The sequence below is a fragment of the Puma concolor genome, chromosome B2 (assembly GCF_028749965.1).
Source record: "Puma concolor isolate L17-30 chromosome B2, mPumCon1.1.hap2, whole genome shotgun sequence".
Taxonomy (NCBI): domain Eukaryota; kingdom Metazoa; phylum Chordata; class Mammalia; order Carnivora; family Felidae; genus Puma; species Puma concolor.
The window spans coordinates 115,410,745-115,436,200 of record NC_141671.1 but is presented as its reverse complement, the minus strand read 5'-3'; the positions used below and the strand labels follow the sequence as shown (position 1 = coordinate 115,436,200).

General features: G+C 37.5%; 1 protein-coding gene across 4 annotated transcripts in view; it reads right to left on the bottom strand.

The window, feature by feature from the left end:
• Positions 1-25,456, bottom strand: part of TRMT11 (tRNA methyltransferase 11) — a 59,401-nt gene that overhangs the window by 15,036 nt on the left and 18,909 nt on the right. For 3 of the 4 annotated variants that reach the window (XM_086707773.1, XM_086707775.1, XM_086707772.1), the window contains 5 exons: positions 24,106-24,186; positions 20,951-21,115; positions 20,428-20,500; positions 20,175-20,306; positions 5,050-5,170 (listed from right to left, as the gene is read on the bottom strand). In XM_086707773.1, the coding sequence (XP_086563899.1) occupies positions 5,050-5,170; positions 20,175-20,306; positions 20,428-20,500; positions 20,951-21,115; positions 24,106-24,186 (572 nt within the window). The remainder of the gene's footprint in view (positions 1-5,049; positions 5,171-20,174; positions 20,307-20,427; positions 20,501-20,950; positions 21,116-24,105; positions 24,187-25,456) is intronic. The other variant, XM_086707774.1, reaches the window with a different exon arrangement.

The window sequence follows — 25,456 nt, the reverse complement described above, 5'->3', positions numbered from 1 at the left end:
AAACCTAACAAGTGACAAACCAAAAACACAGAGAGACAGTACACGAGAGTATAAAAATCTACAATTAAGTCTTTCATTGCCAAAATCAACAACGCTGAACAAGACTGAGAATAATTTGTTAGATGCATATGAGAACAGTTTGACAATTTTATGTCATCACTTGCATTATAAAGGACTAGGATCTTGCTGCAATTATACACAGTCCTCTTCGTACAAACAGAACGTAGAAATGAAGTGATTAATTAAAAACCAAATGATTAATTTAACATGACAAAGTATTTTCAGTTATAGTACACTGCATACGAGTTAAAACTCACTGATCAAATTTGATCTTATAAAGTGAAGACTGCTTCAAGGCACCTGAGTGGCTCAGCTGGTTAGGCATCTGACTCTTGATTTTGGCTCAGGTCACAAGTTCGAGCCCTGTGTCAGGGTCTGTGCTGACAGTGTGAGCATGCTTGGGATTCTCTTTCTCCACTCCCACACTCACATGTACACATGCTCTCTCTCAAAATAAGTAAACATTTTAAAAAATAAATAAAATGAAGACTTTCAAAAAATTACTTGAGCATTAGGCTTTTCCCTTATTTTTTTAAATAAATTTGGAAAGGACATGAGTAAAATAATAAAAACAACCAAACAAAAATTAACACTGCCTTTATAGGTTTAAAAATATCTAAGGTGAGTGCCTTTATTTATCATTTTTATGTAGAAGATTGTCAGAAACATCCTTAGATCATTCTTTATTTCTTCTTCCAAGCATCAAATAAACTGCTTAGAGAAATATTATAAATCTGATAAAAAATACTGGAAAAAAGATTTTCTTAAATAAATTAAACTTACAGGAAAGCAAATGTGACATTGTTGACAACAGGTCTCAATTTTGCCATTAAGATAGAAATGACTGGTCGGGCACCTGGGTGGTTCAGTCGGTTAAATGGTTTCAGCTCTTGGTTTCAGCTCAGGTCATGATCTCACAGTTTGTGGGTTCAAGCCCTGCATCGGGCTCTGCACTATGACCTTAGGATTCTCTCTCTGCCCCTCCTCTGCTTGCTCTCTCTTTCTTTCTGTCTCAAAAATAAGTAAATAAATTTAAATAAAAGAAAAAAAAGAAAAAGAACATTTAAAAAAAAGATAGGAATGCAAGCTGGTGCAGCCACTCTGGAAAACAGTATGGAGGTTCCTCAAAAAACTAAAAAGAGAACTACCCTACGACCCAGCAATTGCACTACTAGGCATTTATCCACGGGATACAGGTGTGCTGTTTCGAAGGGACACATGCAACCCCATTTTTATAGCAGCACTATTGACAATAGCCAAAGTATGGAAAGAGCCCACATGTCCATCGATGGATGAATGGATAAAGAAGGTGTGGTATATATATACAATGGAGTATTACTTGGCAATCACAAAGAATGAAATCTTGCCATTTGCAACTACGGGGATGGAACTGGAGGGTATTATGCTAAGTGAAATTAGTCAGTCAGAGAAAGACAAAAATCACATGACTTCACTCATATGAGGGCTTTAAGAGACAAAACAGATGAACATAAGGGAAGGGAAACAAAATAATATAAAAACGAGGAGGGGGACAAAACAGAAGAGACTCATAAATATGGAGAACAAACTGAGGGTTACGGGAGGGATTGTGGAAGAGGGGATGGGCTAAATGAGTAGGGGGCACTAAGGAATCTACCCCTGAAATCATTGTTGCACTAATTTGCATTGCTAACTAATTCGAATGTAAATTTAAAAAAACAAAACAAGTCAAAAGAAAAAGAAAAAAAAAACACAGAAATGACTGGTTTATTATGTGACCCCATTAATGATTAAAGAATCCTTTCTCTATATTTTCCTCTGAACAATGTTTCAGGCCATCATAACCATTATATGGTCCAAGTACTATTTATGGAGGCCAAAAAGAATGCTGATGTCATTCATTTTACTTTCTAACATCAAGACTTACAACTATAAAATCCACAGATAATATTTCTATTTTTTACATGTATTACTCATGTGCCTGGCACATAAATGTTAGTTACTATTACTATAATTAGTAACTCAAATAATTACATTAAGTGCTGTGATTTCTAAGAGCTGCAGTGTTACTAATTTATCAAATGCCTTACTTCCTTCAAAATACTAAAAGACAAACATATACATGAGAACTGACTGAGACAGCATGAAAAAAGCAGATTCTAACATACAACAGGCATTTTATTCACTGTGATAGATACTAATAACTGTTAGTTATGGATGGAATTGTGTCCCCCCAAACTCATATACTAAAGCCCTTACTCCCAGAATAACTGTAGTTGGAGACTGGGCCTTAAAGGAGATGATTAAAGTTAAAGGACATGGGAAGGGTAGGGTCCTAACCCAACAGGGCCGATGTCCCTGTAAGTAGAGACAGACACCAAGAATATACACACACAGTGGATACAGCAAGAAGGAGGCTGTCTGCAGCCCAGAAAGACAGGCATCATCAGAAACCAAACCCGCTGGCACCTTGACCTCAGACTTCCAGCCTCCAGAACTGAGAAAATAAACTTCAGTTATTTAAGCCACTCAGTCTGTGGTATCCTGCTATATCAGCCCAAGCAGACTAACACATAGTTCACTGAAAAAGTTGGTAAAAGCAGGAAAAAAATAAAAATGCTCTGTAAAAATACTGAATATCTTAACTTGAAAAACTGTATATTCATTTATCAATCTTTTGATATAGAATCAAAGATTTCCTACAAAGATTTCTAGTTTTGGCTTCTGTAAAATGATGCAAGAACTTAAAGACTCTTACAAAGCAATCTGGGTACAGAAACCTAGATTCGGATAGCTTTTTTCTAACCTTTTATACTCATCTCACCCATTCCCAGTCCAAGAGTTTTATTTAGCAACTCACTTTATCCCATCTTTCTAAAGTATTCCACTTAGCTTTTATAGAAACGACAACTTTATTCTCACACTCACACTTCACTGGAATAACTAGCATTTAATTACATCACATAATTACCATAACAAATATAACCAGCATAAACAACTCACAAAACAAACACAACTGGCTCATGGAATACAGACAACTCAGCTGGTAGGTACAGAAGCATAGAGATATAGTAGAGATCAAGCAACTCACCAGTTGGAAGTATGCAACATGTTACAGGCATAGGTGCTGGTGTTTTAGGACAAAAATGGCCAGTATTAGACAATCAATGGAGTTTGCCATGGAGGTTGGTTAAGAGGATTTCTATTGTATATCCAAATACATTTTACCCATCAAAAAAACTGTCACTTCGGAATGTTGTCATTGTGCCAAACAATATGGAAACCCCTCTTTTAGAATTTCTGAATCTGCCTAATGTTTTAAATATTCAATGGTAGATCATCAATCTTGGAACAGGATTTGATTTCCAAAAAACAACAATTAGGTGATGGGTCTGCTATAAAATGTGAGCACCAAAGTCCAGTAATAAAATTCAAAGAAAAGCAAAGTGTCACTATATAGCAAAATAACTGTTTATTTCTTTAAATGTAAATCTAAAAATTTCAAGAATATGCTGAATAAGTACAACATAAATATAACAAGTACAAGATGCCACCCCAAGAATATCTATCATTTCAATATAAAATTCTGTTGTTTTAAAAATGACAACCACTTAGGGGCGCCTGGGTGGCTCAGTCAGTTAAGCGTCCGACTTCGGCTCAGGTCATGATCTCACGGTCCGTGAATTCGAGCCCCACATCGGGTTCTGTGCAACAGCTCAGAGCCTGGAGCCTGCTTCAGATTCTGTGTCTCCCTCTCTCTGACCCTCCCCCGTTCATTGCTCTGTCTCTCTCTGTCTCAAAAATAAATAAACATTTAAAAAAAAAAAGACAACCACTTATATTAATTATATCTCATTTACCTATACATATATATGTATGTAAACACACACATATAACCCCGTTCCTGAGTGAACACAAATCAACTATTTATATACATAAATAACTTCATGTTCTGAAATGCCCCGATACTGAAGCCTGATTAATGAAGAAACTTTATGTCACACTGAATCTTATTTAGTAATTAAAATAAATCACTAAAGTTTGTGCATAAAGAAGTAACATAATGGATGCAGTGTTTTAGAAAGTCATTTAACAGTTAAGAACTAGAGGTGTGAAAAATGGAAAAGATAATTTAGGAAACAACCAGAACAAACGAGGTATATGATAGTAAGAGTCTAAATTAGAGACAGATAGCAAATGGAAATTAAAAGGACAAAGGACAAAAACAAGAAGTCTATAATAATATATTCAAAAAGCACTTTACAAATATTAGTTTTCATTACTGTGAAAGAATCCATAAGCTGTAAATCAGATGAAAAAAATCAAATGCAGAGTAGAGGTGAGTATGACAAAATCTTCGGGCAGTAACACTGTTCTTTCCTGCTTATTGTACAGATCAAAAACAAAGATGGGACACACTCAAGGTTAGTGAATTTTGGAAAGCTGTGGTTGTCAATCCAGATAAGTATAGCTGAAGGAGCATGTTGTAGATTTAATTAAGCTTCATTATGAAGCATTATTCATATCAATTCTGATCTGGATATGAAATAACAGATGTTTTGTTCTTCTCAAGAATTGTGTGTGTGTGTGTGTGTGTGTGTGTGTGTGTGTGTGTGTGTGTGTCAGAAAGAGCACATGCATTGAGTCCTAACAGATGAGAGAAAATGACTTTGTCCATTATATAAAGTGACTTTTTCTTTGCAGAATAGTCTTCAATCAAGTAGGTTCTGCTTTGGAGGAAAAACGGTAACTAGTAGATTGCTAGTTAGACAATAGTTGTTTAATTAAGTGTGCTGTTTTTCTTTGTTTAACTGCATTCGTGACAAAGATGAGAAGTTAAAGTCGACTTCTATTTCTACTCTGCTATTTAACTTCTATATCCAATTCCTACCCTCTAAATCTCACCAAATGTCACAAAACTCTTGAACTTCAAACTCAATTACAGGAAAACTAGAAAATTCTCTTTTGGATTCTTCCAGAATTTATCCAAAAAATACTAGGATAATTTACCTCAAATGTCTTCACCTTTTCCATGGTTATCAAGCGCCTTGATGTGTGACTGGAAAGCTTCTGCTCACAGTTGCTAATGAGTTGCAGGCAAGGGTGCCAGGGTACCATCTCCTCAGTGTATCTGCAGAAAGCACAGCTGACTTTTAGGAACACTCATATGTGCACCCCACACAGGATCGTCACGGGGTTATCCAGTGTGGTATGGATGTCCTCCCACTCCACGCTCTACATATTTTATTTTACATATACTGACTATATAATCCATAAACAAACATTTTACAAAGTACTTTAATATTACATCTGAAAAAAGCAGTTTAATTTTTTTTTACCTGTGGCCTGAGACTAAGAGACAGTGAAAGAATGTTTTACAGAAGAACACAAAGCATTTAACGATTTGACGTTAACAAGACAAGGATTCCACCCTAAAGGGTCCCACAAGAGCACATAAGACAGAAATATATTCTGTAACAAACAATCCCTTGATATGCATGAGGGACTGACTCATCTGGAGATTTTTATGAATTCCCAAACAATGAAGTCTACTCGGCATATATTTTCCCTATAAAATGAAGTGCTCCTGCAAAATTTTAATGGCATCTTGAGATCTCTATTACCTTTGTAAATACAGGAAAAGTTATTTGTAAGATTATTCAAATAAACTAGCAATAAAATAAGCACCACATGGTCACCTTAACCATGGAAGAAATCAAAGCCACAATAATGAGCAGTGGTGATTGCTGCTATGCAGCCCAGGTACCACGTGTATGGAGGTGATGACACCTAGAAAGCAGGATAGTCAGGCAGCAGTAGTTCTGAACCATCTGACAGGTTGTTGGCATCACTCTTGGCAGAAGAAACAGGTGACAGATGAGGGGGAAACAGCTATGGAAGAATGCTGAAGAACCGCAGGGGAGGCACTCATTAGGTATGGGTACCATTAAGAACACTGTGTTGCCTAGTTTTTATTTTTCCTTTGCAAATCTTTTGCCTTTCTAGGTAACCTCTGCAAACATTTATTATATGGGAAATTTTCAAGTTCTGGTCCAAAGTGGGAAAGGTGCCAATTAGCACTTCCCATAAAGGACACCATCTCAGCTAGCCCATTCCAATGCATCAACATGGTCTTCACTACCACTCTTTTACTGACTTCTCTAGTCCCTCTGACCTTCAATGAGCTCTCCCTCATTACCTCAACCACATGCTCAAAACCTTCATCACCCACTTACAAAGCAACATTCATAATGCACTTCACTGTATTATCAGTGGAAGGAATTCCCTTGAAGTCATTCTCTGCATCCTTCCTTAGAGCTCTCCAGTAGGTAATGACCATTTCACATTTTGCCTGATCTAACAATTCTCTAAAGTTCACTATCTAGTCAGAAATGTTGTCTTTCTCCTAAGATTAGTTAATATCAAATTTGGGAGTCTTCATACAAAGCATTTATGATATGGAGACATACATTCCACACCATGGTTAACAGAAAAAAAAAAATATATAGCCTTGACCTTGAGCTTGAAAAAGCAGAGTTTGTAGATGTCTAAAATAGTATTTGTCAAACTTATTTATGTACCTTTTTTTAAAGGAAAAAAATCTTATTTCCTGGCAGAGTTAACTTAAAGTATTCTTATTAAAATGTAACTTAAAGATATATAAGCATAAGTTAGATATAAAGTCCATATGCTTACATTCTTTAAATACCTATAAAACCAAAACAAATTTACAAATCAAAAGTACAAAACCAATACAATTTTAATACTGATGACACGAATGATGCTAAGCTTGTGAAACTAAGTCACCAGGCCTTTGGCTTAAGAGCAGAAAAACATAGTTATGTGTTTTATATTACCTTTTTGACTTGATCTTTAAGTTTAAGCATGAAAGAACGTCATTTGGGTTATCATTATCATTAACAAGCTCGTTTTTTTTTTTATTTTTTTTTATGTTTATTTATTTTTGAGACAATTTGTGAGAGACAGAGTACAATCAGCAGAGGGGCAGACAGAGGGAGACACAGAATCCGAAGTGGGCTCCAAGCTCTGAGTTGTCAGCCCAGAGCCCAATGCAGGGCTTGAACCCACAAACCGTGAGATCATGATCTGAGCTGAAGTCGGACTCTTAACCGACTGAGCCACCCAGGCGCCCCGCCCCATTAACAAGCTCGCCTTGAATCACTACCCTATTATACTAGGACCAATTTAGCTGTATACTCCCAAAATACCATGCTAAGAATTTTAAAATATCAACAAAAAAATTTTTTTTTAATGTTTATTTACTTATTTTGAAAGAGTGCATGTGAGCAGGGGAGGGGCAAAGAGGGACAGAGAGAACCCCAAGCAGGCTCCGCGCTGTCAGCACAGAGACTGACACAGGGCTCCATCTTATGAACCATGAGATTACAACCTGAGACAAAATCAAGAGACACTTAAACTGACTGAGCCACACAGGTACCCGCTAAAATTCTTTACTATAGATTTACTAATATATTTTATACCAACATACTTCAATGAACTGTTTACAAAGTGTTAAATAGAAGCCATAAATCTGTACTATGCCTGGGTTATTATGATAGTATGGTATGCTATCTTCGTTTCATTTCTATTACTATACCCCTACAATCCAAACATCTATTTAAAACCTAAATCAGCCACAATAGACAAGTCCACAGAGGTAGATAAGTGGTTGCCAGGGGCAGAAATAGTGGTGACTGCTTATGTATATGGGGTTTCTTTAGGGGTGATACAAATGTTCTGGGATTAGAAAGTGGTGATGGTTGCACAACTTTGTGGATGTACTAAAAACCATGGAGTTGTAAACTGTAAAAAGGTGACTTTCATGATATACAAATTATAACACATTATTTTTTTAAAAGCAAAACCAACTGTGCATAGGCCCCTAGCTTTTCCATAAATCATGACACTCATTTTCCTATGAATCTTCATGCCATAAGCTATTTCCAAATGTCACTACAATTTCACCTCCCATTTGAGAAACAGATTTTGCACTGATTAGAGCACTCACTGAAAATAGCCCAAGGTATCACTTTTTCTTGTTTCCTAGTTAAGAGATGAAAAACATGTTTTCTTTGCTGCTCTGAGCCACTCCAAAACTCATTTTACTAGAGTTACTGTTTATTCCCAATATAAAGCAAGCCATCATGCTATATGCCTTAAACTTATACAGTGACATATATCAATTATTTCTTCAGTAAAACTGGGAAGAAAAATGTATCCCCAAATCCTACATTGGGGCATACTTTATAAAGCTTCTTTACTTTATCAACATTTTTATCACAAGCATTAGCAGCGGGATTTCTATTAAAGGGCATCTTTTACAAAGAAATGCAGTTTGTGATCACCTCAAGAAAGTTATCTGTGTGTAATGCCAGTAAGAAAACAACACAATATGGAGACATAAAGCCTGAGCAAACAGCTGAACTCTGTAGCTTAGCAATTCCTATAATATCAAACACACATGAGTTGAAGTTATGTCATCCAAACGATATTAATGACATAGATCTTCGGGGTCACTTGCAAGTAGCTGCAACTCTGAATAATAAACCCATAAATACCAACAGTTTACAGTAATTTTATGTGGTCAGTCTCTAAGAGTGATAAGAATAAACTACTGAGAGCACAGATAAAAGATTAATTCTACTAAGAAGGGTTGGAAAAGTATCACAGAGATGGTGACAGTTAAGTCAGACCTTGAAAGATTACTAGAATTTTATCAGCAGAGGAAAGAAGAAATGGTTTATCAAGCAATGGGCACAGAATAAACAAAGGGGAAAAGATACGAAGTGTACAGAGCATCTTGATGCTGGCAAAAATCCGACATGCTAGAGTGGGGGAAAAACTATACCCAAGGAAATACAGCCAGTCTGTTGAGTAGCAATTTCTTCACTGCAAATGGAAAATCCTTTTTCAATCATCAGCTCTGACAATTCCTTGCAAATAACTAAACTTTCAAAGGTAGTACTTTATTTTTATCATGTCTTATACTTTTAAAATGCCCTGGATTTAAAGAGTAATGCCTGAACTTGATTATAATATGTAATTCTTATTTTTAAACTTGAATCGTGTAACAGAATTTGATTGAGTAAATGAATTCAGTAGTAGAACTAAAAGCCCATATTCAATAGACCAAAAATACAAACATTTTAAAATTAAGCTGTGCTCGGGGCGCCTGGGTGGCTCAGTCGGTTGAGTGTCCGGCTTCAGCTCAGGTCATGATCTCACAGTTTGTGAGTTCGAGCCCCACATCGGGCTCTATGCTGACAGCTCAGAGCCTGGAGCCTGCTTCGAATTCTGTGTCTCCCTCTCTCTCTGCTCCTCCCCGACTCATGCTCTGTCTCTCTCTTTCAAAAATAAATAAAAACATTTAAAAAAAATTTTTTTAATAAAAATAAAAAAATAAAATTAAGCTGTGCTAATGTATTTTAAAAGGAAATCTTTATTCTTAAAAAGCTATATTTTCAATACAATATAACCAAACAAATTCTAAATTGTTTAATTTGGAACCAAGAACATTATTTCAAACATTTCTAGATGATTTTAGTCTTAAATTCATCATAATATTGTGCTATTTTTTTTTTTTAATTTTTTCTTTTAACGTTTATTTATTTTTGGGACAGAGAGAGACAGAGCATGAACGGGGGAGGGGCAGAGAGAGAGGGAGACACAGAATCGGAAGCAGGCGCCAGGCTCCGAGCCATCAGCCCACAGCTCGACGCGGGGCTCGAACTCACGGACCGTGCGATCGTGACCTGAGCTGAAGTCGGATGCTTAACCGACTGAGCCACCCAAGCGCCCCAATATTGTGCTATTTTAAAAAGAACAAAGATTTTGGATGACATACAGTACAGAAGTAAAAATAATTTATTTCCTAACACAAGACAAACTAAGTTCATTAATAAGTTAACAGTAATAATAATTAATATTTCATTAGTAAGGTCACTTTAGGCTAAAGAGAAGGAGATCTTCCTCTTCCCAGATGCAGCCTGAGGTGACCTCTGAGAATGGTTTTCTATTCACTTGACCCAAAAAACCCCTACAAAACCATGCAAATCAAGAGGTTCAAATCATCATGTTCACTTTAAGAACACATGTGAAACTTCCCAGGCCATCAAGGGTTTGCATATCTGAAAAGCCACCGAGTATTTGAAGGATGTCACTTTGCAGAAGCAATGTGTGCCATTCCATTGCTACAATGGCAGAGTGGTAGGTGTGCCCAGGCCAGAGAGTGGGGCTGCACACAGGGTCAGTGGCCTAAAAAGAGAGCCGAATTTTTATTGCACATGCTTAAAAATGCAGAGAGTAATGCTGAGTTTAAGGGTTTAGATGCAGATTTTCTGGTCATTGAGCACATCTAGCTGAACAAAGACCCCAAGATGTGGCATGGAACTTACAGGGCTCACAGTCAGATTAACTCATACATGAGCTCTCCCTGCCACACTTTCAGTGAGATGATCTCTTTTCAGTGAGATAATCCTTACTGAAAAAGAGCAGACTGTTCCCAAACCAGAAGAGGAGGTTGCACAGAACAAAAATATACCCCAGAAGAAACTGAAGAAGGGGCACCTGGGTGGCTCAGTCAGTTAGGCAACCAACTTCGGCTCAGGTCATGATCTCATGGTTCATGAGTTCAAGCCCTGCATCGGGCTCTGTGCAGACAGCTCAGAGCCTGCAGCCTGCTTCAGATTCTGTGTCTCCCTCTTTCTCTATGCCCCATCCCCACTTGCATTCTATGTCTCTCAAAAATGAATAAACATTTAAAAAAAATTTTTTTAAGAAGAAACAAAAAATTATGTCCCAGGAGTAAATTCTGCATAAAATAAATGCAAATAAAAGTAAAAATAGAAAGGAAAAAAAAGTACAGGGAGGGTAAAACAACAGAAGCCTAATTATGAACATTGGAGAACATGGACATAAATTTCTTGAGAGATAAAGTCAGGGAAGTAAATACCATAGTAGTCTTCCCATGTGTGCATCAGACACATACCTAGATGAGAGCTTTCCCTTGATAAACATCTAGGGTAAAAAAAAAAAAAAAAAAAAGTGATAAAAGCATGTATCCCTTTTCTACTTCTAAAATATCCCTTTGGCTGGGTGTTGTATGGAAACCAATTTCCAACCAAATGACAATAAATTTCATATATAAATAAAAAAATAAATAAATAAATAAATAAATCTGAAAAAAAAATAAATAAAATAAAATATCCCTTTGGTTATATGCATTTGGAAATTTCTCATTGTTGAAAATTATTAAAATTGAGAAGTCACTGAAAAAAATATCCAATGTCCATTTGTAAGGTCTTTAGAAATATTAAAAATACTTAAAAGTACCTCCAATTTAATTTTGTATAAAGAGAAAGGAATAAATAAAAGAACTACAAAAGATATTCTTAAGCACATTCAACTTGAATTATAATTAAATACAAAACAACAAAATAGTGGGCAGTCAGAAATGCCAAAAAATAATAAGTACACAAAAACTAATGGGAATATTTCAAAAGGACAGAGGAACCACCTCAAAGTAACTCCCACTGATCAAATCTGAGACAATTTGAGCAACAAAATAGTGACAATAATAAATTATAGCCCAGTGAATAATACAAGCATCCATAAAAGTATAAATTAAGCACTCCATAAAAATATAAATTAATAAATTAGTAAACAAATAGGGGAAGAAAGGAAAACTCTTCCTTACTGTAGAATGCCAACTTAGAAATGTAGAAGGAATGATGGAACAGAAAAGTCATCATTGTGGTGGTTGTAAACAATGGAGTTGACAATGTGAATAGTGACTGGATGAACAAGATAGTGATGTAATACTGGGATATCTCCCCTGATGAAATACTAATCAAAGGAGAAAATGATGGCTCACAGTGGAGAAACCTGACAGAGAACAGGACTAGATGATCAAATTTAAGATCTCTAGTAGCAGGTAACTCTGTGTGCCCCACGATGCAGTGCATGAAAAACACAGTATAATTTTTGTAGTATTCCTACCAAGATCATTACCTGAATCTGGTCCTAAAAGAAACATCAGATGGAGGGAGACATCAACAGGAAGACAGCAGCATAGGAGGACGCTGGGCTCACCTCACCCTGCTGATCTCTTAGATTCCACCCACATCTGCCTAAATAACCCAGAAAACCGCCGGAATGGGACGCCTGGGTGGCGCAGTCGGTTAAGCGTCCGACTTCAGCCAGGTCACGATCTTGCGGTCCGTTGAGTTCGAGCCCCGCGTCAGGCTCTGGGCTGATGGCTCAGAGCCTGGAGCCTGTTTCTGATTCTGTGTCTCCCTCTCTCTCTGCCCCTCCCCCGTTCATGCTCTCTCTCTGTCCCAAAAATAAATAAAAAAAAAAAAAAAAACGTGGAAAAAAAAAAAAAAAGAAAACCGCCGGAAGACTAGCAGAACGGACTCTCCGGAGCCAAGCGTAGACAAGAGGCCCATGAAAGAGGGTAGGAAGGGCAGAGAGGCAGTGCATGCTACACGGACTGATGGGAAGGAGCCGGGGCGGTGGAGAGGCAGCCCACTGGGCAAGGCAGAGCCCCCAAAGTCTGGCTTGCAAAAGCGGAGGGGCCAGAGTCTGTGAGTTCTGACAGCTAGTGGGACTTAACATCTGGAATGTTAAAAGTCAACAGCTCTGCTCGGAGAGCAGGAGGGCTAGAGGACACCGGAGGGAGAGTTGTCAACCCCGGGAGACAGAGCTCAGCTTGGCAGGGGAACAAAGGTGCTGGCAAGCGCCATTTCCCTCTCCCATCCTCCAGCTGAAATTCCAAAAGGAACCAGTTCCTGTCACCAAACTTGCTTGCACCGTGCAAATGCCCAACGCTGTGCTTCTGTGGATCCATCCCTCTGATGGGCCTGCCTCCCTCCTGGTGCTGCAGGGGACCACCATCAGCAAAGCTAGCTAAACCTGCCCCTCCCACCCCTGCACACTTGTGGATCCACCCCAGCTAATATGCCAGATCGCATCGAAGCAGCACCACAAGCCTGGCAGTCTGCAAGTAGCCCAGACAGAGGCCACACCACTCCACAGTGAGACCTGACCCTGGGAGAGGGGAAGATAAAGTACACACCAGTCTGACTGTGGCCCCAACGGTGGGCTGGGGGCAGACATCGGGTCTGACTGCGGACCCGCCCACCAGCACAAGTTTCTCTGGACAGCACAGGGGAAGTGCCCTGCAGTTTGGAGCTACTGCAGGAACTACCAAAAATGCTGAAACATAAGAATTCTCCTCAAAAGAAACTCCAGGAAGTAGCGACAGCTAACGAATTGATCAAAAACGATTTAAGCAACATAATGGAACAAGAATTTAGAATAATAGTCATAAAATTAATCGCTGGGCTTGAAAAAAGCAGAGAGGACAGCAGAGAATCTATTGCTATAGAGATCAAGAGACTAAAACCTAGTCATGGGTAACTAAAAAATGCTATAAATGAGGTACAAAATAAAATGGAGGCAGCCATAGCACAGACTGAAGAGGCAGAGGAAAGAATAGGTGAATTAGAAGATGAAATTATGTGGGGCGCCTGGGTGGCTCAGTCAGTTAAGTGTCCGACTACAGCTCAGGTCATGATCTCACAGTCCGTGAGTTCAAGCCCCGTGTTGGGCTCTGTGCTGACAGCTCAGAGCTTGGAGCCTGCTTCAGATTCTGTGTCTCCCTCTCTCTCTGCCCCTCCCTTGCTCATGCTGTCTCTGTCTCAAAAATAAATAAAAACATTTTTAAAAATTTTTAAAAAAGAAGATAAAATTATGGGAAAAGAGGAAGCTGAGAAAATGAGAGATAAAAAAATCCAGGAGTATGAGGGGAGAATTTGAGAACTAAGTGATGCAATCAAATGGAACAATATCCATATCATAGGAATTCCAGAAGAAGAAGAGAGAAAGGTGCTGAAGCTGTACTTGAACAAATCATAGCTGAGAACTTCCCTGATCTGGGGAAGGAAACAGGCATTGAAATCCAAGAGGCACAGAGAACTCCCTTCAGACGTAATTTGAATCGATCTTCTGCAGGACATATCATAGTGGAACTGGCAAAATACAAGGATAAGGAGAGAATTCTGAAAGCAGGTAGGGATAAACAGGCCCTAACTTACAAAGGTAGACACATAAAGGGCAGTAGCAGACCTATCTACTGAAACTTGGCAGGCCAGAAAGGAATGGCAGGAAATCTTCAATGTGATGAACAGAAAAAATATGCAGCCAAGAATCCTTTCTCCAGCAAGTCTGTCATTCAGAATAGAAGGAGAGATAAAGATTTTCCCAAACAAACAAAAACTGAAGGAATTCATCACCACTAAACCAGCCCTACAAGAGATCCTAAGAGGGATTCTGTGAGTGAAATGTTGCAAGGACCACAAAGTACCAGAGACATCAGTACAAGCATGAAAGCTACAGACATCACAATGACTCTAAACCCATATCTTTCAATAATAACACTGAATGTAAATGGACTAAATGCTCCAACCAAAAGACATAGGGTATCAGAATGGATAAAAAAAACAAGACCCATCTATTTGCTGTCTACAAGAGACTCACTTTAAACCTGAGGACACCTTCAGATTGAAAGTGAGGGGATGGAGAACTATCTATCATGCTACTGCAAGTCAAAAGAAAGCTGGAATAGCCATACTTATATCAGACAAACTAGACTTTAAATTAAAGGCTGTAACAAGAAATGAAAAGGGCATTATATAATAATTACAGGGTCTATCCATCAGGAAGAGCTAACAATTATAAATGTCTATGCACCGAATATGGGAGCCCCCAAATATATAAAACAATTAATCACAAACATAAGCAACCTTATTGATAAGAATATGGTAATTGCAGGGGACTTTAATACCCCACTTACAACAATGGATAGATCATGTAGACACAGGATCAATAAAGAAACAAGGGCCCTGAATGAGACATTGGATCAGATGGACTTGACAGATATATTTAGAACTCTGCATCCCAAAGCAACAGAATATACTTTCTTCTCAAGTGCACATGGAACATTCTCCAAGATAGGTCACAAACTGGGTCACAAAACAGCCCTTCATAAGTATAAAAGAATTGAGATCATACCATGCACACTTTGAGACCGCAATGCTATGAAACTTGAAATCAACCACAGGAAAAAGTCTGGAAAACCTCCAAGAGCATGGAGATTAAAGAACACCCTACTAAAGAATGAATAGGTCAACCAGGCAATTAGAGAAGAAATTAAAAATATATGGAAATAAATGAAAATGAAAATACAACAATCCAAACGCTTTGGGATGCAGCAAAGGCAATCCTGAGAGGAAAATACATTGCAATCCAGGCCTATCTCAAGAAACAAGAAAAATCCCCAATACAAAATCGAACAGCACACCTAAAGGAAATAGAGGCAGAACAGCAAAGACACCCCAAACCCAACAGAAGAAGAGAAATAATACACAATACAGAATCTAAAAAAATCTGTAGAGCAGATCAATGAAACCAAGAGTTGGTTTTTTGAAAAAATAAACAAAATTGATAAACCTCTAGCCAGGCTTCTCAAAAAGAAAAGGGAGATGACCCAAATAGATAAAATCATGAATGAAAATGGAATTATTACAACCAATCCCTCAGAAATACAAGCAATTATCAGGGAATACTATGAAAAGTTATATGCCAACAAACTGGACAACCTGGAAGAAATGGACAAATTCCTAAGCATCCACACACTTCCAAAACTCAAACAGGAAGAAACAGAAAACTTGAACAGACCCATAACCAGCAAAGAAATTGAATCAAGTCAATTCAAGAAATTGAATGAAGTCAACCTTTCACTTTTTGCAGATGACATGATATTACACATGGAAAACCCGATAGACTCCACCATAAGTCTGCTAGAACGGATACATGAATTCAGCAAAGTCACAGGATACAAAATTAATGTACAAAAATCAGTTGCATTCTTATACACTAATAATGAAGCAACAGAAAGACAAAGAAACTGATCCCATTCACAATTGCACCAAGAATAATAAAATACCTAGGAATAAACCTAACCATGCTGAAAACTATAGAAAGCTTATGAAGGAAATTGAATAAGATACGAAGAAATGGAAAAACATTCCATGCTCATAGTAGAAGAATATTGTTAAAATGTCAATACTACCCAAAGCAATCTATACATTCAATGCAATCCCAATCAAAACTTCACCAGCATTCTTCTCGAAGCTAGAATAAGCAATCCTAAAATTTGTATGGAACCACAAAAGACCCCGAATAGCCAAAGTAATATTGAAGAAGAAGACCAAAGCGGGATGCATCACAATCCCAGACTTTAGCCTCTACTACAAAGCTGTAATCATCAAGACAGCATGGTATTGGCACAAAAACAGACACACAGACCAATGGAATAGAATAGAGACTCCAGAATTGGACCCACAAAAGTATGGCCAACTAATCTTTGACAAGGCAGGAAAGAATTTCCAATGGAAAAAAAGTCTCTTTAACAAATGGTGCTGGGAGAACTGCACAGCAACATGCAGAAGAATGAAACTAGACCACTTTCTTATACCACTCACAAAAATAAACTCAAAATGGATAAAGGACCTGAATGTGAGACAGGAAACCATCAAAACCATCAAAACAGGAATGTGAGAGCAGGAAAAACCTCTCTGACCTCAGCGGCAGCAATTTCTTACTTGACACATCTCCAAAGGCAAGGGAATTAAAAGCAAAAATGACCTATTGGGACCTCATCAAGATAAAACCTTCTGCACTGCAAAGGAAACAATCAACAAAACTAAAAGGCAACCGACAGAATGGGAAAAGATATTTGCAAATGACATATCAGACAAAGAGCTAGTATCCAAAATCTATAAAGAACTCACCAAACTCCATGCCCAAAAAACAAATAATCCAGTGAAGAAATGGGCAGAACACTTCTCTAAAGAAGACACTTCTCTAAAGACATCCAGATGGCCAACAGGCACATGAAAAGATGCTCAACGTCGCTCATCAGGGAAATTCAAATCGAAACCACACTCAGATACCACCTCATGCCAGTCAGAGTGGCTAAAATGAACAAATCAGAAGACTACAGATGCTGGAGAGGATGTGGAGAAACGGGAACCCTCTTGCACTGTTGGTGGGAATGCAAACTGGTGCAGCCACTCTGGAAAACAGTGTGGACGTTCCTCAAAATATCTACCCTATGACCCAGCAATAGCATTGCTAGGAATTTACCCAAGGGATACAGGAGTGCTGATGCATAGGGGCACTTGTACCTCAATGTTTATAGCAGCGCTTTCAACAACAGCCAAATTATGGAAAGAGCATAATGTCCATCAACTGATGAATGGATAAAGAAATTGTGGTTTATATACACAATGGAATACTACCTGGCAATGAGAACAAATGAAATCTGGCCTTTTGTAGCAATGTGGATGGAACTGGAGAGTGTTATGCTAAGTGAAATAAGTCATACAGAGAAAGTCAGATACTGTATGTTTTCACTCTTATGTGGATCCTGAGAAACTTACCAGAAGACCATGGGGGAGGGGAAGGAAAAAAAAAAAGGGTTAGAGAGGGAGGGCGCCAAAACATAAGAGACTCTTAAATACTGAGAATAAACTGAGGGTTGACGGGGGGTGGGAGGGAGGGGAAAGTGGGTGATGGGCACTGAGGACACCTGTTGGGATGAGCACTGGGTGTTGTATGGAAACCAATTTGACAATAAATTTCATATTAAAAATAAATAAATAAATAAAAAAGAAACATCAGATGGACCCTGGTTGAGGGTCAACCTTTAGAATATACGCTGTATACTCTACAAAACTATCAAAGACACAAAAGAAAAGAATGGGGACATATCCCAGACTGGAGGAGAATGACAAGATGGGTTAATAGAGCACATTTTCTCAGATGGACTGCAACTGATGAAATGTGAATAAGGTCCATGTACTGAACAGCAGTGTTATCAATACTGATTTCCAAACTTGGAGGGTTGACTGTGGTTTGACAAGAATGTTCTGGTTTCTGAGAAGTACAAGTGATGGGGCATTACTATCTGCAACTTCTTAATTAGTTTCAAAAAGGATGAATGACAATGGGTATGTAATTACGTAATGAATGAGAAAGGAGGATACAGTAGATGACATTAATGGTTGGAAACTCTGGATGAGGGGAATTTTTTGTGCTACATTTGAAACTTCTATGTAAGTCTGAAACTATCTCAAAATAAGTTTTCTAAAAATTTACTGCTGGAATTCAGCTTATCTAAGGCAGGAACCACTTTTGTATAGAAAGAAATAAATGTGTTCTTCTCTGAAAATATTAATAAAGATCTGGTACCTGAGATCTGGTAAACTGTTAAATTAAGTGAACACAGCCCTGAGAATAAGGAAACTAATTAGCTAGCTAGCTAGCTATTACTTTAGACAAGTCACTTCACTCCTTGGAAGTAATTTTCCTTATTTCTAAAATGAAAAGATTAAATGAGACTATCACAGGTCAGTGTTAAGAAGTCTGGGCAGGAATGTATACAGTCTTATCAGATGATAAACAAATGCATGACTTAAGTTAAGCCATGGTAACTTCCAACACATTTATAAAACAAAAACCAGCACGGCTTCCAACAGCTGAAGGACCATCCGCCATTTTGAAAAGACAGAAAGTTAACACTGTTCTAAAATGCTTTCTATATAATTATGTATAGCAGATACAGGAACTACATAATTTTTTAAAAATATTTCTATGGCAGATTGAAGAAACAGCCAAATTTTGAACCTAATTCTAAACTATCTTTGAAATCTAAAGATGCTGTCTTATTCAAGATATCCTGTGTTTCATTGTTGTTATATACAGCTCTGTTTATAATTAATAATTACTGAATAATAAAACCCAAACCAACAATATTGAACATAATCAGGGCTTTAAATATATGCACAACTTTTATTTTGTATTAGTTTTTAACAAAGATGTTGCGCCTGGGTGGCTCACTCAGTTGAGCATCCAACTTCAGCTCAGGTCATGATGTCACAGTTCGTGAGTCCAAGCCCCACACTGGGCTCACTGCTGTCAGCACAGAGTCTACTTTGGGTCCTCTGTCCCCCTCTCTCTCTTCCCCTCCCGGCTCACGCATAAAAAAATACAATACAATACAATACAATAAAAAAGATTTATTGCAGGGAGCCTGGGTAGCTCAGTCGGTTGAGCATCTGACTCTTGATTTCAGCTCAGGTCATGATCCCAGGGTTGTGGGACTGAGCCCTGCACGGGGCTCCTCACTGAGCATGGAGCCTGCTTAAGATTCTCTCAGGGCACTTGGGTGGCTCAGTCTGTTAGGCATCTGACTCATGATTCAGCTCAAGTCATGATCTCACGGTTTGTGGGATTGAGCCCAGTATTAGGCTCTGCTCTGACAGCATGGAGCCTGATTGGGATTCTCTGTTTCCCTCTCTGCCCCTCTCTCTCTGCCTTACTCTCTCTCTCTCTCAAAAAAAAAAAAAATATATAAGATTCTCTCTCTCTCTGCCTCTCTCCCATGCACACATGCTCTAATTAAAAAAAAAAAAAAAAAATTTAAGGTGATCATAATAGCCAATAGATATTTAAAGCTAGCTAGTAGTAGATGAATCACTCCACTAAGCTGTTAAAAATTACCTATGTTTGTGGCCTGGCAAAACAGTTACTGAAGAGCTATGATTTATCAGACACTGAGTTAAAAATGGTATAAAACAGTGGTTGGCAAACCTTTCCTCTAAAAGGCCAGACAGTAAGTACGTTAGCCTTTGTGGACCACATATGTTTCTGTAACATGTCTTTCTTTGTTGTTGTTTTTTTATTTTTTAACAACTCTTTAAAAATGTAAGAACACAGCTCAAGTGCCTTACAAAAATAGGCTGAGGACCACATCTGGCCCACAGGCTATAGTTTGCCAACTTCTGATATAAAATAAAAAGGTTAAAGCAATTCAATAAGAGAAAAGGGCTGGTTTTATACACATATGTAGGTAAACAAAGACTGTTATAAACATTAAACATAAATATATTTACCCTGAATACAACTGGAAATAGGGGGAAAATATACTAGATATACAAATACCATAATGAAAGTGAAATTAAAAAATAAAATTATTTAATATTACATACTCTGGTGTGTATACTGGTAACCAATAGACTAGTCTTCCACCTAATACAAGGGTCTCCGCTGCAAAGTTTAACAGGTCAAAAAACATGTCACTCAGATGATAACTCAGGGAAACAGGAACATGGCTTTCTGGACTAGAAAAAGAAAACAAAATTTCAAAATCAATGAAAAATCTTAAGGCTTAAACTATGCTAATTAAAAAGAACAACATGCTCTTTTCAAAATAGTAACCTATTGCATTTAACTGTCACTTACCATTTTTCGATCCCCTTTGGTATTTCCTTCTGAGAACCTGTTCTTCTTGTAGATTCTCTGATACCATATGGGGCTAGGCAAAAAACAAATAATGTGGTGAAAAGTCACCTAATCACCAATGAGGCGCAGATGGACATCATGGGTCTCTAGAGTGACACTCAAGGAACGCATTGCTGCCCATTAAATATTCCAGCCAAGAATACACAACACAAGGAAGATTCTACTTAAAACCATGGGAGGGCCAGCAAACCAATGTGTTCTTCAAAAATGTCAGTGTCATAAAAAAGAAAGGCTGTGAAAGTGTGACAAACTAAAAGAGGCCTAAAAGAGATTACCAAATGTAATACCTGATACTAGACTGGATATTATAAAAATAAAGAGGGAAAAATAAAGAAATATGAAGACAGTAGAGGTAGGGAGAAGACAAGGCTGACATTTTTGTGTGTGTTAAGTTTTGTATTTTAAGTGTAAGTGACTTTAGGGAACTAATTCTACTCCTACTTTTGTATAAAAATAAACTTACGATCAGTGATGATTGCATCAAAATATGTGCCCTTCCTCCAGGAAGGTTTAGATGCATCTGAAACCAGGACATCAAGGTAATACTTCTCTAAACCATACTGCCGAAGATTTGCCCTAATGTTTTCATCTGGTCCTCTCCATTTCTGGTTTTTCCTACTAGCCTTTCCTGAAGGGAAAGAAAAAGGAATACAGAAACTACTAAATCAAATAGAACATTCTTACTTCTTGTCATTTAGCTAGAAGTAATTTTTAACTCCTTTACACCTATATTTACAATAAAACTTGTTCAAGTTATTAATTTTATTTACATAAACTTATTTTTATTTCCATTTACTACAAAAAATATTTTGAACAGTAAAACATACTTTCTACCTGATCTTGTTCTGTCACCTTTCAAGTGAAACTGCCTTAAAACACTCATTCAATACTTACCAAACTCAAAGCATATACAAGTAAGATACAGAGCTGAAAAGAACATGGTCCTTTTCCTGCAGGAGCAATCAGCCCCATAGAGAAATAGTGATGAATCAGATAAATGATAAATGAAGAGAGCTAACTTGGGAAATATGGAGCTCTAGGACCATGGAGAGAGGAAGCAAAATGGAGACATTACAGAAGAAAAGTTAAAATGAGGATTGAAGGAAGAAGTTCAAAGTTCTGGTTTAGGCATCACAAGTGGATGATGACGCTGTTAAGATCAGAAAAACCAAGAGGAAAACAAGTTTAAGGGAAAAAATGAGATTTACTTGAGATGTATCAACCTTGCTTATCAGCTACCTATAGATCATTCAGAAAGAGCTATTTAGTGGGTACAGGCCAGAATATATGCACTTAAAGTTATCCTGTAAGAACGAATGACATTTTTATTGACCTAGGTGGCAGTTATGTGTTTGTTCTATAGTTATTCTATTTTTATACACTCTTCTGCATCTTGATCTACTTCACAATAGAAACAAAATTTAAAAATCAAAAGAAGAAGAATGACATGACTCTGAATAACATGCACTGTGACAGGAGAAGTGGTCAAAGAGAGATGCCTGGAGAAAACAACATGTTAATACAGGTCAAAGAAAACTGCAAGGCCTTAAGGAGACAGAGACAGAACAGTCAAGCAAGTACCACCTGATGAGATCACTGTCTAGGAAACCAAGGGAGGTTTACAAAGGTCAACACTGCCAAATGCTGTAGATCTGTGGTCCTACTAAGAGATTTCAGCAGGCACAGAAGTTAAAAAATACTGGGCAGAAGACAGTGAAAGATGAAGAAAAAGAGACAGCAAGTAAATACCAGCTTTCAAGATACACTTTGGCAAAAGGAAAAGGAAAATAGTGGCAGCTAGAGGGCTCCTACAGGAATAGAAAAGGTTTTGTATTTTTTTTTTTTAATTTTTTTTTTTTCAACATTTATTTATTTTTGGGACAGAGAGAGACAGAGCATGAACGGGGGAAGGGCAGAGAGAGAGGGAGACACAGAATCGGAAACAGGCTCCAGGCTCCGAGCCATCAGCCCAGAGCCTGACGCGGGGCTCGAACTCACGGACCGCGAGATCGTGACCTGGCTGAAGTCGGACGCTCAACCGACTGCGCCACCCAGGCGCCCCAGGTTTTGTATTTTTAAAATAGCAGAAATTTGAGAATATTTCAGAGAGTACAGAAAGAGATTATAAGCATAAGAAACAAAGGGCCTATTTAACAGCATCTGGGATAAGCTCTGAAAAAATTCAACCTCAATCAGAATTCTATACAAGTAAACTGAAAGGTTATAAATAACTTTAAACATAATTTTCATAAATAAGAATTCTATTAAATTATACAGGACAATCCCCTTAAAGCAAACATATTGCTTCTACTAAAAGCTAACTGGAATAATTCTTAGCACTCTCCCTGCTCTCTTTTTCTGGATAGCCCATTTAGGTGAACTTAATATAACCAATTTTCCTTATGATAAATATACTAAATTCCTTATAGTCAAGTTAGGAAAAAAGACTGTTCATCAAGCACAATACATCAAATTTTTTAGGGGGGAAAAGTATGGAAAATTCTTACCAATACAATAACTTGAGAATAACTGGGTGACAAACAGAAAAAGGGTGTTCAAAAGGCTGATTCTAGATACAATAATTGAATACCAACATGAACAGAATTTCAAAATCATCAGTGAAACTTGACATTTTTAGTACTATTCAGGGAATATGGAAATATAGAAATTTTTCCAGTTTGATTCAATTCCATCCAATCACATACATACATTAGCAAAGTGTCTAGATTTCAAAATAATTTCCAAAATTGCCTCAAAAGCAAGCAAATATTTGTCTCAAGTTAACCTCAGTCTAACACAGAATCTTCTAAGTTACTATCACCTTAACTGTTTCAAAGATATTTTGGTTGGTTATGAAATTAAAATCGATATAGTATTCAAGGACTAGAAATTAATCTAGTATTCACACAATATATGATTACTGAATAAAAAAATGGTGACAATCTTTAAAAAGAAACTGTATGTTTTATTAATATGGACATGCTGATTAGAAAATGGCTTGTTTTGGGCGCTCGGGTGGGCTCAGTTAGTCAAGCATCTGACTTCGGCCCAGATCATGATCTCATGGCTCATCAGTTCAAGTCCCACATCAGATGAGCTTGAACCCTGCTTCAGGTGAGCACAAGCCCCGCTTAGGGTGAGCCCTGCTTCTCTCTAGCTCTTCCCTCTCTCTTTCTCTCTCTCTCTCTGTCCCTTGCTCACTTGTGCCCTCTCTCTCTAAAAAATAAATAAAATGGCTAGTCCCTCTCCAACTTTTTTCCCAACTCTAAAGTTCACAGCCTTGTAGTTTGCCAACTTTTTAGAAATCTCTTACTATAAAACAAAGGGGAAAAAAATCTCTCTTACTAAAACCATAAATACCTCTGAGGGGAGAGCTCTTCCTTAGCCATCTTTATGTTACCCAGGAGATCACTTTGTACATACTGGATCACTTCATAAAAAGCAGATAACCAATGAAATCTTACTGTTTGGAAAAATAAGTAAAACTACATTATATCATAACTCTGTACCTTAACACTAAAGATAGATGTATAATACCATATAAACCTGTTTAATTATTATAAAGGCACATTTGGTACAAGAACAAAGACTCTAACACTGTCTAGAACCTCTACTCACCTAGGCCATGAACTGTATTGTAGTCTATGTCTGTCCCACATACATATGCACCAAAATGAGCAGATGCTATCAGAAGGCCACCTGAAAAAATCACACAATTATGGTCTTTTAACCAGAAAGTCCCAGACTATTGTTTCTTCCCCTATTTAATTTGATCCAGAGTCTTACTGACTAGCTGTAGGCAGAGTACCATAGAGTAACACTGGTCCTGACTATATTTAGCAGGCCTCAGAACTAAAGAAACAAACCCCAAAGCTGTGCTCATTACAATGGTCACAACGTAGGGAATTAATGCATGTCCTGGGATCATTACTCTAAATGCACTACTTAGGGAAAATTACTTTTTGATCAAAATAATGGATGTTTAGACATCTTCATCTGACTTTGAGACGTCTATACAAAGCATCTTGATCCTTGCTTACAAATGAGCACAAAAGGCTGCTACATAAAGAGTTGGCAATAAATAAATTCTGACATTTGGGCTCAATTCCCACTGAAATCAGGGTTTCAAATAACTAAATAGGGCATAATTAATATGTAAGACATTAATCCCTACAAAAATTAAAATGTTAGGACAAGAAATAGTTATTCCTGTAACCAGTGAAGCGATAATCTTTTTTTAAACTGTAAAAATGAATTTCTGAATAACTATTATCAAGCATACACAAAAATAATACAACTTTTCTGTTTACTTCGTGCTGTGACCAAAGTTAGAACAAATATCCCAATGAAATTTGACCGGACTAAAAAACTTGTTAGCTGTGACCAGCTCACATACGAAGAAAATCCTAATAAAGATTTAAAAATTAACGGAAGTCTTTAAAAAGTAATAACATTTTTAAATTGTTTAAGAAAAAAGTCACAAAGTTAAATATTTTAGTAACTGTACTTCTCATTGAACTTTACTTTTTAATCATCCAACGTAAAATGCTCTGTCCTAATAGCTATACTGTAGAAAGGCGTGTCAGTAAAACGGACATCAGAAATATATTCTTAAACTATGCACCAACTCAGAAAAGGGAAAATAACTATGTATTTTCCCTTATATCCTTTACAAAGGTCATCTCTAACACGAGGATGGGTAGTGCCTCCAGAGGGTCAAGATCTGTAATTGAATGGTGTTCCTTCCATAGCCATTTAAAACACAGTCTGGGAACATGTACTTAAATATACTTTGCTTGTGAAAAATACTGTAACTGACTGCTATTATTGAAGTCCATGAAGAAGAGAAATGAAGGACTAAAAGTACAGCAGAAACCAAAACCTAGGTTCCCTCATACTAACTACCAGAAGCATTTGTGTGAGAGGTAAGCTATGACCTTACTACTCTTGCTCTATAAATGGAACCGTC